Source organism: Cydia amplana, chromosome 4 (genome assembly GCF_948474715.1).
Source record: "Cydia amplana chromosome 4, ilCydAmpl1.1, whole genome shotgun sequence".
In the NCBI taxonomy this organism is placed as follows: Eukaryota; Metazoa; Arthropoda; class Insecta; order Lepidoptera; family Tortricidae; genus Cydia; species Cydia amplana.
This window is the reverse complement of record NC_086072.1, coordinates 16,027,670-16,041,539: the sequence shown is the minus strand read 5'-3', so window position 1 is coordinate 16,041,539 and position 13,870 is coordinate 16,027,670. Positions and strand designations below refer to the sequence as shown.

The 13,870-nt window shown below is 38.1% G+C and overlaps 2 protein-coding genes across 2 annotated transcripts in view; one reads left to right on the top strand and one right to left on the bottom strand.

Moving 5' to 3' along the window:
- The window catches only part of LOC134647317 (uncharacterized), a 72,501-nt gene extending 69,884 nt beyond the window's left edge, over positions 1-2,617 (top strand). The window contains exon 3 of the mRNA XM_063501620.1: positions 2,286-2,617. Coding sequence (XP_063357690.1) covers positions 2,286-2,602 — 317 coding nt within the window. The 3' untranslated portion in view covers positions 2,603-2,617. The remainder of the gene's footprint in view (positions 1-2,285) is intronic.
- A 1,763-nt stretch (positions 2,618-4,380) lies between these two features.
- Positions 4,381-11,990, bottom strand: LOC134647653 (mediator of RNA polymerase II transcription subunit 30). Its single transcript, XM_063502008.1, has 8 exons — positions 11,782-11,990; positions 11,554-11,672; positions 11,215-11,278; positions 9,515-9,623; positions 7,642-7,714; positions 6,904-7,038; positions 5,645-5,776; positions 4,381-4,478 (listed from the first exon to the last, which is right to left on the bottom strand). Exons 1-8 carry the CDS (start codon positions 11,900-11,902, stop codon positions 4,383-4,385), a joined length of 849 nt encoding a protein of 282 aa, XP_063358078.1. The 5' UTR covers positions 11,903-11,990; the 3' UTR covers positions 4,381-4,382.
- Positions 11,991-13,870: the final 1,880 nt, after the last annotated feature.

Genomic DNA, 13,870 nt, shown 5'->3' with positions numbered 1-13,870 from the left:
GTGCACAGATGGTTTTTGCACATTTAACATATTCTACCTTAACACTAAAATCATAAGATGTTAATTTCAAACTAAAATTGTACCTACTGTTACGATGAGATAATAAAAAATCCAAAGGATCACACGGATATTTCAGGATTAGATAGGCATATTTGAAATATTTAAAATTTGTAAAATATTATATACCTACATATTTCATTAATATCAGTGTGTCACGTTCGCAAGAACTTATATCAAGTCCTAAGTGACGCGCAACATCAGAAAAAATATTGTCGCTAGAAAAAACGAAAAATCCTACAGAAAACCAAAATCTCTAACAAGTTTAAAGGTAAGTGTCTTAAAGACGAGACTCCAGACTCAAATTGCTAACACTAGGTACCTACATAAACCTCGAGTAATATACTAAATGTAGCTTTCAACCCTAAGTACCTATTCTTTTCTGATGAAAAGGTCCTTATGCACGTGAAGCACAGGGACCCTTCTCTTAAGGAAAGCCACATATGTAGGCAGTAGACAGTTTAAATACTCAAACAACTAGGTACTTACCCACGTAAAGTACAAAAACTTCTTTTGGACTACTTGGAGCATCATTTCCAGTCATCTACGCATCCGACTGCGAAATCTTAGCATCACTCTTACTTAGCTTAAGTTGGTCATTTAAAGAGTAGCTCCCCATATGCCGATAGTCGCAGATCACTCACCAATAGAGGGAGCATAATAAATAATACAACTCGTGCTCACTACGCATAAGCGATCGCATACTAATAAGGTAGGTATCATAGCGCGACCACGCAGTTCAGATGCTTCCACATTTGCAACATGTAGGTACTCGCTTGACCGGCTACGCTAACTGATGGGTTAGCGTAACCGGTCGTACCTTCATACAGAAAAAATCACGTTTCTAGTACTTACCTATGAACTAAACTAATAGTTTGCCTAAAACCTGCTTCATCCAAGTAATGGCCACACTTATACCAAGATAATTCTTATACTGTAATTTTGATTGTTAAACCGTATGTTGGACATTGACTTAGGGCCAGTTGCACCAGCCACAGTTAACAGATTGATCAACGTCACGCAGCAGAGATCTATGAAACTTCCCATACAATAAAATTTAGCGCACGCTTTAACAGTGACAGACGGTTTGGCGCAACCGACCCTTAATATATTACTTCGTAAAGACGGGTTTAACGAACACTATGAAGTGGGAGTGGGTTAGTTCATTGGTGTGCAATTGGCGTTTGTGCACATTTTCGTTGGTGCGTATTTCGCTCGGCATTATATGAAAGGGCCTATCCTTACTTTTGAAATCTTTGATGTTGGAGCTTATATTTGCGAAATTTTGCTGTACCCATGTAATGTCGCCTTACCTACAGTAATTGGTATGTAATATGAGAATCAACTGTGGCTCGAGGGTCGCTTTATAAGTAAAAAGCGGCCGCGTGTAACGAGCACACCTACACTTAGCTTCACGCGGAATCTACGCCCAGAAGTCTTTGCCGATAGTCCATCCAATAAGTCAGAGTTGAACGACCGCTATAACGAGTCGAGCGGTTCCAAGAGACTATTATCTATGAAATGCATGTTGTGTCTGCCTTGGGCGGCGAAGCTGCTATTTCTGCGATAACCACTGGACTTTACTTCCTCGGTGACGGGTGACGTAGGCGTATGAATTATGATACGAATGTGTTAAGTTCAAAGTGAGTCTAAAGTCTTGCAAGTACGTCAGTAATACTATATTGCGTACATTGCACATAACAATAACATCGCACAACATAATTTTGAAACCTAGATTTACGTTTGGAACTTTAATTTATGGTTGATATAAAAATGTTTCATTTTAGCTTGTAACGTCGATTTATAAGCCGACTATATACGGGGCTATAACCGCGAAAATCGAAGTTCGCGAATTGCGGACATCTTTCTCCGTCACTCTTATTCATATGGAGTAAAAGAGAAAGATCCCCGCAATTTACGAATTTCGATTTTCGCGGTGGACTCCCAGATTCTATTCGGGACAATAGATAAATAAATGTAGATACCTATATTATGAGACTTACATTTGTAAAAATTGTAACCACCGCGTCAGATCCGAATGTTATGAATGTTGGAATGTTCCAAGTTATTTCTTCAGAAAGCCATGTCACTGTTGCTTTAGGAGTCCGGCGTTTCCGGACATGGTAACAACTTCAATATTTGAGTTAATCGGACCCACTTGTGTACTTATGCCGTCCTATTTCCGTCAAAAACGAGCCATACCCTCATAAAATCTCTCTTCTTTCCAGAGGCCCGTCCAAAATGGCAGTTCCTTCCTCCGGTGCCTGGCTACGTGCCCGTCTACATCCGCACCGGCGACACTCCCCTCGAGGAAATCAACCCTGAGCTCGCCGAGGCCTTCCACGCACTGCCGGCCGGCCGCAGCGCCGGCAAAGAGCTCGAGGCTTCCCCCGAAATGCCCGAACTTGCCGACCAACCTGACATTCCGGAGCAACCCGAGAAACCCAGGAAAATTGAAGACTCCCCCATCGACCATCGCCCTTACGAGAAGAAGAAGTCGAAAAAAGCAAGCTCCGAGATCGCGAAACCGATCGAGCGTAGATAAGCTTTCGTAGTTAAGTAGTTTTGTTTTATAAAAGTAAGAAGTTAAATAATGCATTTACTTATTAACATTTGAGTTTTTTCTTATGGCCTCAGGGAAGAAAGCCCAAGTTCGAGCGAACGAAACGACGAAAAGATTGTTGACTTGATTACCTATCAGTAACCTGCAGGTAAAATATAAGATTATCTACAAGAGCGGCTTCACTTGTTCTAATTTGGGCAAGTTTGAAAACTACTCTTTTATAAAACAAATAGATGCGAATACACTTGAACCCGGGTTTGATAAAGCGGTGCTGGGACCGCAAAACACAAATACTCGAGATCTTTGCAGTGTTAATACAAAAAAGCCGTGCTCCATTAATATAAGTCCAGGGGTCGGACAAAAAGAGCCGATGACGTAAAAATGACGTAATCTTGCACACAGGATGATGTTTGAGTTTGTATTTAAACTTCCGTGTGACATGTAGTAACAAAGTAGTATTAATGAAGTAACAAAATAATCGTAAATAAATCCATGGAATTAATAATACAGGTGGTAGGGTGATGTAGTGAATAAAATAAATTTCTTCGTTGGTATATCTTGATTACAGCAAGAGCAGTATACGTGTTTGTCACGTACCTCCAAAAACGGAAAATTGCCACAATATTCGAGTACAGATGACATTTTAGAGCGTTTTCTTATACATTAGTAAATATACATTTTAGCTAAATATAATCGTGAAGATACAATAGCTATCAATAACGAAGTCAATTTATTGTTCATCTGATTGACAATGTGTCAGTCAAAAACGTACTTACTCATTTCAAGTGGGGATATCGTTTAATAAAGAGGTTGATAAATGATAAGTGATAATTGTTTATGAAAATCAAAAATACTATTTGAAATCATCCTATAAGTGGTTTGACGTCATCCGCACTTTTTGTCCGACCCCTGAATATAACTTGTGTGATACGACTGTTTGGCTTAAAACAGGAGATCTATTGAACCCCAGAGTGAAGTTAGATACGTAAGTTTTTCCTTTATTTATTTCCTAAGACGTACTTAAACGTGAAAATTTTGGATCAAAAACAACCGACGGCTTGCCGATTTTATATGTAAGTTATTTTATGTCTATTTTTAATTTTGAAAGAATAAAGTTATTTATTTCAATTGCTTTTTATTTGTTTAAATAAAAACATAAAATATGTACAAAAAATATATTTACAAGGGAGATTTCTTAGTCATCATCATCAACATTTCTCGACATAGGTAACTACAGTATCTGACAATTACATAATCTATGCCAATAGTTAACATCAGTTTATGAAAAAAAAACTAATTTGTACATTTCCCATATTCACTTCGCATTTTAATTTACAGTTTACATTACAATATGAAATAGATAGTACATACGTAATTATACATTGCCATAATGGCCACATTATCACTTACTGAGAAAACAAATCTTTGATCGAAGGTGTATTGGTGTAAACCTCCCAAAAGCTCATGGCGTTTAGTAGTACATTATCCTAAATGATAAGAGGGAAGAATATCTTCAGATATATTTAATTATACTAGATATACTATCACAGAATCAAAAACCTACTTAGCTTATGATCTTTACTTTCTATACATCTAAGGACGATTGTCCAATTTCTTGGTCCAATGTGCATTGCGTCTCACTAAGCAACATTTGACACGCAAATACACATTGGACAGGTGGAATACCAATACACGTCCATCATGTCTCCAGAAAATCACTAAAAAATTTAAAAATGGTTTTACGATATTTTTGAAATTTAGTTTAAGATCGTCTCATAGTAAGCATAACATTAATTTCCCATATGATAGTCCTTAAATTCGTTATGACTTCTTTGAGCTGTTTGTTCTTGAGGACCACCTGTAACAATATTAAAGTTGATTAATGACAATGGCGAATATTATCTCACCCATCTAACAACGTATGACAATTAATTAATTTATTTATTTAGAAATTTAATTCAGGCAACAAGGCCCATATTACAAATACCTTACAGACTAACATACATATGTATTTAATAAACTTAAAACTAAACACTAGTTATTTAGTGGATAAAACGGCGTGGCTCCGTTGCATCGGCTGCTCCTGTGTCGGATTCGGCAGTTTGCCCCGGAACCTCCGAAACACGACACCCTTCGGCCAGAAGTCGGCGCACTCGATAGTCCCCTGCAGCGGTCGCGGCATTAATGGAGTACATCACGAAATGTTAAGTTTCGTACACACCGCTGCTCAATATACGCTGACGGTGCGGAATCGCAGTAACGTGCCTTAAATTTATTTCTTTCTTTTAATTGTATCTTAACCTGTCTTATGTACAATAAAGTGTTTACATACACACTCGTACATACATATTACTTGGGAGGGTATGCGATAAAATCGTGACGTTTACGGCGCGTCACTGCGACTGTCACCGTTATTAAGTTGCGGTGTGATCGGACCTTTAATAATAGTCGGCTTGTTATAAACTACATAGTAGTTCGCCTCGAACAGAGACCTCGCGACCCATGCCATCGCGAAATTCCCAGGCGATATATGAACAGCATATATATGAACTTAAAAATTGTATTTATGTGAACAATGTTCCTGCCAAGAATAGGTAGGTTGACGAAATATAAAGTGAGCCGATCTTTCGAACGAGTTTGAACAAGCTTACTCTGCAAGTCTGCAGGGTTGTCTTCCTTTCTCATGTGTGTAATGAGCATAGAGAAAAAAATACATAGAGTGCTCACTCCATACATCAGTTCAGAGTGTTCAGACTATTAATTTCAGTGTCTACATCTAGCATCGAGTAGCGGAACTATCAGTACTGCTACTTGACAATAGATGTAGCACCGACCGGAAAGTCTTGTCTCAACAGCATAAGACTTTCCGGTCGGTGGCGACATCTATTGTCAAGTAGCAGTACTGATAGTTCCGCTACTCGATGCTAGATGCTAATAGTCTTTTTGGTACTAAAACTGATGTATGGAGTGAGCACTCTATGTATTTTTTCTCTATGGTAATGAGACAAACTGTTCTACTCTCACCTGTTCCGTTAGCTCCCTGTTCTCCTCCAAGTCTCGTCGGTAAGACTCCGTGTTCCGTCGCTCGTCCAAAGTCTTGTTGTCGGCCTCGTCCTTCAGCGGGATTAAGCTCTCCATGTGTGTGTATTCCATACCCTGCAATTAATGGCGAATTTACAATATGTCACATCAAAATAATAATCATCATCTTCCTCGCGTTGTCCCGGCATTTTGCCACGGCTCATGGGAGCCTGGGGTCCGCTTGGCAACTAATCCTAGTAATTGACGTGGGCACTAGTTTTTACGAAAGCGACTGCCATCTGACCTTCCAACCCAGAGGGTAAACTAGGCCCGTATTGGGATTAGTCCGGTTTCCTCACGATGTTTTTCCTTCACCGAAAAGCGACTGGTAAATATCAAATGATATTTCGTACATAAGTTCCGAAAAACTCATTGGTACGAGCCGGGGTTCGAACCCGCGACCTCCGGATTGCAAGTAGCACGCTCTTACCGCTAGGCCACCAGCGCTTCTAAATAATGATATTGCTGTAAATATTTATATAAGTAACTTTAGAGGTAACAATAATTTCGATGTTTTTAGTTTGTGATGCAGATAGACAAAGAAATATTTTTCAAATGTGGGGTGAGTGGTATCAACTATTGCCTTCAAAACATTTAGGCAGGGCGTCCGCCTACTAGCGGTCCCAGAATGCCCACAAGAACCAACCCTTGCAGGTTGCTGCAGAATTTTATAAATGTAGGTCTGTAACATGCTGAAGGAATGCTAGCTGCGGTAGCGTAACTATTTGCTCTGTGGGACACAAGCGAGCGTGGACTACTGGCCGACGGGTGTAGTTCGACAGTTCCGGGAAATGTGGGGTTAAAAAAGTTCCGGAATAAGTAATAATTGTTTTTTATAACTAAACTATGTAGGTTACATGTATTATCCGAGCTATTGCGAATACTATGGGCTCTAAAGTAAACCTAATATGAACCTTATTGCCTGATGCCAATAGGGATGTTTCCTGTACTTAAAATAAATTATTTCAAACCGTGCACGAAATAAAGCACCAGATAATTATTAGAAATACATAGATAGCAGCTATTTTTAAACACAATTTGTATTTAATAAATCGGATTGAAATATAAAAAGTAGGTGAGTTTACCGTGACGTCACTATATTTGTTTTCATATAAATTCCATACTAAAAAATCGTTTTGACAGTTCTAAAAAAGAAGCTGATTTGACTAGTAGGAATGTAGCCTATTGTAACAAATGTGTACCTGACACGTTTCGTTGCATTTGTCATAGACCAGGCGCAGGCGCTTAAACAATAGCCGTATCGTTCGTAACTGCTCCTGCATCTTAGTCTTCTTATCGTTACTGGCGTTCTCGCCGATCTGAGTGCCGTTTGGAGGCTACAACAAAACAAACACAATTTAAAATACAAAACCACTATACTAAACCACAGAATAAATAATAGTAATAGATACAGAAGACTCACTCCCTAACAAAACGCGTCTGTTACGATCAGCACAGATATGGCCGTTAGGTGGCGACAGCGCCACGCGCGGCTTATGGCTAGCCACCAAAATTGGTGTGGAACGGATGTACTTTTAGCTACAGCAACGAAATCGCGGAGTGAACCACGCCTGACTAAACATACAATAGGAAAAATATTTAACATCTATTTAATTTTTTTTTATTAATCTCTAACTACAAAACATGTTTAAAGAAAGGAAAACTAAACTCACTTCCCCCAAGTTGACAAAGAATTGGTCTTGTTTTTAAACACGCCGCGAGCTTGCGGTTCACGCACTAAACCAAAACATCTTTTTTTTTACATTAGAAGTTATTGTTTCTATAAATAAATACATTTCAAAATTTAATTTAATCCTTGAATTGACATATCTGGATACATGCATTTTAAACATAATAAAACATTTTAAACAAAACAAAATAAAAATCCTAATGAGCATTATACAAAAAAATAGCAAGCATATAAATGTATCTGAACTTACTTGAATTGCTTTCAGTGTTTGAAAAACATCCTGTGTCCTGCTTACTATATCTTGTACTGTTTCTTGGCCAAATCTGGAAAAATATATTTTACAATAGGTATGAAATTTCCAATCTATTCTTTCTAACTTGTTAGCTCAACATTTGTGTATGAATGAAACTAGAGATGCCCCGAATAGTGGTTTTGGCCGAATACCGAATATTCGGCACCTCTCTCGGCCGAATACCGAATTCGGCATGACATGCGAACATTTTGAGTCACAATTATTATGAAAACTGATCGCTAACAAAGCTTAACGTTAGATGACGTTAGCTAAGATATATTTTTGTTGAACAGCATTAACGAATAGAGTCAAACAAAACAGACTCATTTTTCATTCCATTTATTCAATTCAATCAATCAGCACTTACAGATAAACCTTACGTGCTAATTGGCGTTACATTACTTAGTGTCTAACATGCATTAACTGCAGTAAATTCAATAAAATAAAATTGGATTACATCAAAACTTAAATTATATGTACAATACCGAATAATTATGGAATTAGCAACAATGTCAAAGTCTTCTAAATACAATAATGATAATAACTTAAATGAGATCGATTTCTACAGACTAAATTAGGATATAAGAGTACCTATATAAGAAGATCAAAATAAAATAAAATAAAATAAAATAAATATTACTATTTTCATTTTTTAAAATATGTCACAATTTACTCTTATAGGATTAATATTAAATTCATTGATACATAATAAATGGGCACAAAACTGATTTAATTTTTCCTAATAATGCACTCATTGGTAAATAATGGAGCTAGTGGTTACGAGTGTCTCGATATAACGACATGATGCGGCTAGGAATTTGGTCTCGGTTGTAGTGAAGATATCGAGTTGGTCGTCGCTGTCTAATATGTCGTTCAGTAGCGTCTGCGCTTGGTAAAGAGAGTTAGCAAGCATGCGAGTTCGAGTTGTAGGGACAGCGAAGAGACCGCGGCGTCGAGGACGTAGCACTTTAGCAGTAAGTCGGGGAACACGATTTGCTATTTGTGACAGTAATTGAGAGTTGGTTATTGTCCCTCGTATTAGTTGGAAGAAATATTTGACTAGATATATACTCCTGCGAGTTTCGAGGGATGTGTAGTCTACCATACCCAACACGAATAATGTTGGATACAGAAGAGGATAATACCCGTATAATTTCTTATATAGGAACCTAACGAAGGATTTTTGGACTCTTTCCACTAGAAGCGTGTAATGTTTTTCGTGGGGATTCCAAATGATCGCATTTGTTTCTAGCTTGGACCGGACGAACGAGTTGTATAGGACGGTTAGTGCGTAACTACACTCATGATAAAAATAAAATGTTTTAATGCTCAAAAAAGGGTCTTCGCATTTAACAACTTTCCAAGAGCACATTCTAAATATACCTACATAGTTTTTGGTTATTTTTATTGTGAAATTTTTCTTTTTAAGTAGGTGCAACAGATATTCGGTATTCGACCGAATAGTAGGCAACATTCGGCCGAATACCGAATATTCGGCAAAGTGGCCGAATACCGAATAGTTGCCGAATATTCGTGGCATCTCTAAATGAAACCATACTTTTTGCTGTAACCGAAGATTCGGTTTTATCTTACTCTAGTTTCGGGCGAAACTAAAGCATAAAGTGAATAGTAAACAAATTTCATTCATTTTTGCCAAAATTCAAAAGCTAAGCGGCCAAACCCTCACATGTCAAATGTAACCAATTTCAAATTTCCCATCAGCTCGTCATAGAGGGTTTGACCACCCACCCCTCAAAAAAATTTTATTCCTAAAAAAATGAGTGGTTGGAGAAATGGTAGGTATCATTGATCAAAAAAGGTTGTGACATACTTGCAAAGTGAAGCAGTGTTGAAGTCCTTGTTCTGCTGCGGCTGTGCGGGTGCCGAGGCAGTTGCTGGAGCAGCAGACGCAGGTACCGCCACCGCTTGCTGCATGCTTGCTGGAAATACAAAAAACAATGTACAATGGACAAGAATTGAACCCCAGCCCTGCTATGGACTAAAAACATGTTCAATTTCAATTTCAATTTCAATTTCAATTTCAAAGCCTTTTATTATCGAACATACAGTTAATAATATTTAATACAATATTTATTTATGTGTTTGCAACAACCGTCGGCTCGACGTGTCCTTTTGACACAAAGGCCTCCTCCATTGCCTTCCATGCTTCTCTGTCTCTGGCTAGTCGGTTCCATAGTGGACCAGCAGTTTTCTTTAAATCATCTGACCATCTCTTGTATTGTCTGCCTTTTTTTCTTTTTTTGTCGTAGCGTGGGGTCCACTCAGTCAGTATGTTTGACCATTTCTGCTTTTCCCTGAGCATGTGGCCCGCCCACTTCCATTTTAGAGTTTTTGATTTTAGAGTAACATCTTCCAGTTTTGTGATCTCTCTTATTTCCGTCGCCCGTTTTCTGTCTCTTTTTGTGTACCCTAAAATGCTTCTTTCCATTCCCCTCTGGCACGTTATCAACTTTTGTGTGATTTTTCTTGTTGCGGCCCAGGTTTGGCATCCATATGTTAGTATAGGCAATATACACATATTGAAAACTTTTCTTTTTATTGAGATGCGGTAATCTTTATTTTTCATAATAGTTTTTAGAGACCAGAACCTCACTAAAAACATGTGATAAACTGTAAATTTAGTTTAGGAATTGAAAAGGATTGCCACATGCAATATAATTATGGGTCTCTATTGTTTCCCAAATAGTTTTAAGGCATAATGTATTGTTTGCCCAAATTTTCGTTAGTCATAATTCATTTGGTTCAGAAACGCGTCACTTTTCAGGATTGCCTTAAAACAAACGTAACCTAACCTATCTATAGGATAACCTAACGAAAATCCTGAAATGTTAACGGTTTCAGTTTTATGACTAATGATAATATGACAAACGATACATTATGACTTAAAATTTTATGGGAAACAACGGGACCCCTATATTTATTGTTAACTCAACAAAACATATGCATTTAAAGTCAGTCTTAGGGGTCATTACTCCTAATGAATCAAGTCAGAACTTCCTAATGGCTGTAAGAGAAAAAACGGAAACTAAGATGGATGAACTGGGTGAGGTACATACCCAGGATTTTGAGTGGTTTACTCTGTTTTTTGGAAAATACTATCATTTAAAAATAGGTAGTAAGCACCAAATGTGTCTAGAAACCGATTTAACAAATTTTGGCTATACTTCGTTTTTTTTAGCATTAGAAATAAGGTAAACAATCTTGATGTGTCTTTTAATTGAAAAACACATTTTAAAAATAAGTTAGGGCAAATATGTATCAATTATGAATCTAATATGATCATTTATATTCTTCTGCTTTCATAAGTAATAGTTAATGATTTTTAAAAAACGTTTTTCAATTAAAAGACATGTCAAGATCGCTTACCTTCTTTCAAGTTCTTTCTAATGCTAAAAAAATTACCTATAGTGTAAAACATTCCCGCGCCAAATAAAGTGAAGGATATGGCAACAGGAGACAGAGAGGTCTAAATTCAAAAAGAAAAAGAGAACAGTGCTAAAAAATTATTACCTTGTTGCTGCACAGCTTGGGCTAATCCTGGGTTTGGGTTACCTCCAACACCCACTCCCATGCCCTGGAAACAAATACATAGTGTGTTACGGTAAATTTACTAACAGAGTGAATGTTTTCTGAACATTTTCTAACTGCCTTACAAAGTTAACCAAAGTTTCTGAACACATCCATTCCACAAGGCCATTTTTCTTACATAGCCAAAACTGTGGAAGATCATTAGATTAATAAAAGGATAAATATGTATTTGCAATCAAATTAACCTCAAGAATTGTTGAATGGCTTAAGTATTAAAAGTATTTGTAATGCTGTAAATACTGTGTGATATAGATTAGTTACCTGGGGGCCCATACCCATAGCTGCCATTTGGTTCTGCATGGCTGTCGGATATGGAGGCACCATCTGGTTGCCCATGCCCACCATGCCGCCGGGGTTGGCCATTCCACCACCCATCACTCCTGAAAGAACATTTGTTATTTAACAATGGATGGCATAGCAGTCAACAAGGCAAGTACAGGCGTTTCATTTGGCTCTTTTTCTTAAGACATACACTTATAAAATAGTTACCTGCTAACTGGTTGGGCATAGGTTGCATTTGGCCTCCCATCGGAGCGCCGCCAAAACCGGACCGCATCGCGCCGGCGTTTCCCTGGAAGTTACCGGGAAACTGATGCCCCTGACCAGCCATTGCAGAGAGATGAAAGAAACCGTGATTTTATACTGAATAATAAACAGTTAAATTTTAAAACTTGACTTTCTATAACAAACCAAAACAATACGAGCCAAATAAAAGTGCTGCCTATTTTGTTGCGAGACTTGCGAGGTTGCTTGTGACACTTGTGACAGTGACTTTTTTTTTTTACAATTATTGCCTGTGACAGTGACAGTTCTGAAGCGTTTTTCTATATGCTCAACCGTCTGGTTGACCAACTGAAAATCGTAATTATACTGGGTCAACCAAATCTTGTCAGTAAATAGGAACAAAAAAAACTATACTCATCCTTTTCTTTTGGGTGCTAGTACTCGTCTAAGACAAAGATAGTATGATTCTCATTCTCATCATTTCAAATTTGCCGCCTTTTTCTACTGACAAGTGTATGTAAAAATAAGTAAATATAACTACTTTTTTAAATCGTAGGAGTGAAATTACCAATAAATAAATTATCTTAGCGTGTTTATTTATAAAAAGGAATTTACTATTTTACAAACAAATTATTGCAGTGGCAACATTTTTTGGAATCTAATTACGACTCGGAGTATATACTTGCCCTATACGCATAGATCTAGTATAATATATATAATTTTATTCTCTATATATAGCTGGTCAAGCAGATCTTGTCAGTAGAAAAAGGCGGCAAATTTGAAAAATATAGGCGCGAAAGGATATCGTCCCATAGAAAATTTGAATTTTGCGCCTTTTTTTACTGACAAGATTTGCTTGACCAGCTATATGTGCTATACGCGTGCGCCCGTGCGCGTGAGAGCGAGAAAGAGATATCTGTTTCTCGCTCTCACTTATGGCTTATGGTGCGACGCACCAAGGTCGCGGTGCGGTGCGATAGTATGTTACCACTTTAAAAGACAGAACATACGCAAAGTGACTAAATTAAAAACACGTCTAACATTCCTGACTACATACCTTAAACAACCTACGTAATTTGGTCGGATAATTTTTTTTCCGCCATAAAATTATACTAAACTTACGCTGGGGAATAAAAAAAAGTGAGACTGTGACAAGAACAAAAAATAATAATGCATTCTCTGATACTCCTCCTGAAAGTTCCATAAGAGCATCTCGTTCGGTTATCTCCCGGTTGTACCATTTCATGTCTTTACTATTGTACCTCTATCTCTATAGCCCCCTCCAGACTATACGCGTGAATCGCGGCGCGACTTCGCAGAGCGAACATATCACGGCGTTGAATTATGACTCCACTCCACACTCGTAAACTTCACGGTGAATTTGCAGTTTGGTTCGCGCCAAGATGGCGGAAAAGCATCAGCTGATCGAGTTTAACTGTCATTTATCTACGGCATCATACTTGCTGTGGCTATTTTTCCATTTTGTTTTGTTGTAAAACCGTAAATTATAGACGCTTTATATAATATAATTATATTAATCTTGCAACTGATGAGCCAAAATAGTGAGTAATGTGGAGTCTTGCTAGTTCGCGCTTCGCGCCTCCTTTGACGCGGGCCGAAAAACCGACAAAAAATGGGGAACAATGCGCGAAGGCGTGAACAATCTGCGAAATCGACGCCACACTCGCGTTCGCGGCTTCGCACCGCGTATCGCGCACGAGTGTTAAGCTTTGGATTCCTCCGAAAACGGTGCCATCATATGACGGCCGTCATATAGCGGCAGCAAAAGACGGCCGTCTTTACGGTGGCGACATGTGGAAAGTACCACGGCGTCATAACACACCGTCATCCACCAAGGTCAAAGCGGCAAATTTGAAAAATGTAGGCGCGATGGGATAACGTCCCATAGAAAATTTGAATTTCGCGCCTTTTCCTACTGACAAGATTTGCTTGATCATCTATAATTCACTTGGAGGATGAAATATCATCAGACAAGGAAAATAATCGTAGTACGGAATCATTTATTCAAATCTCGTGTCATTTATTCCAAAATGGCGTCACCGCTATGTAATAA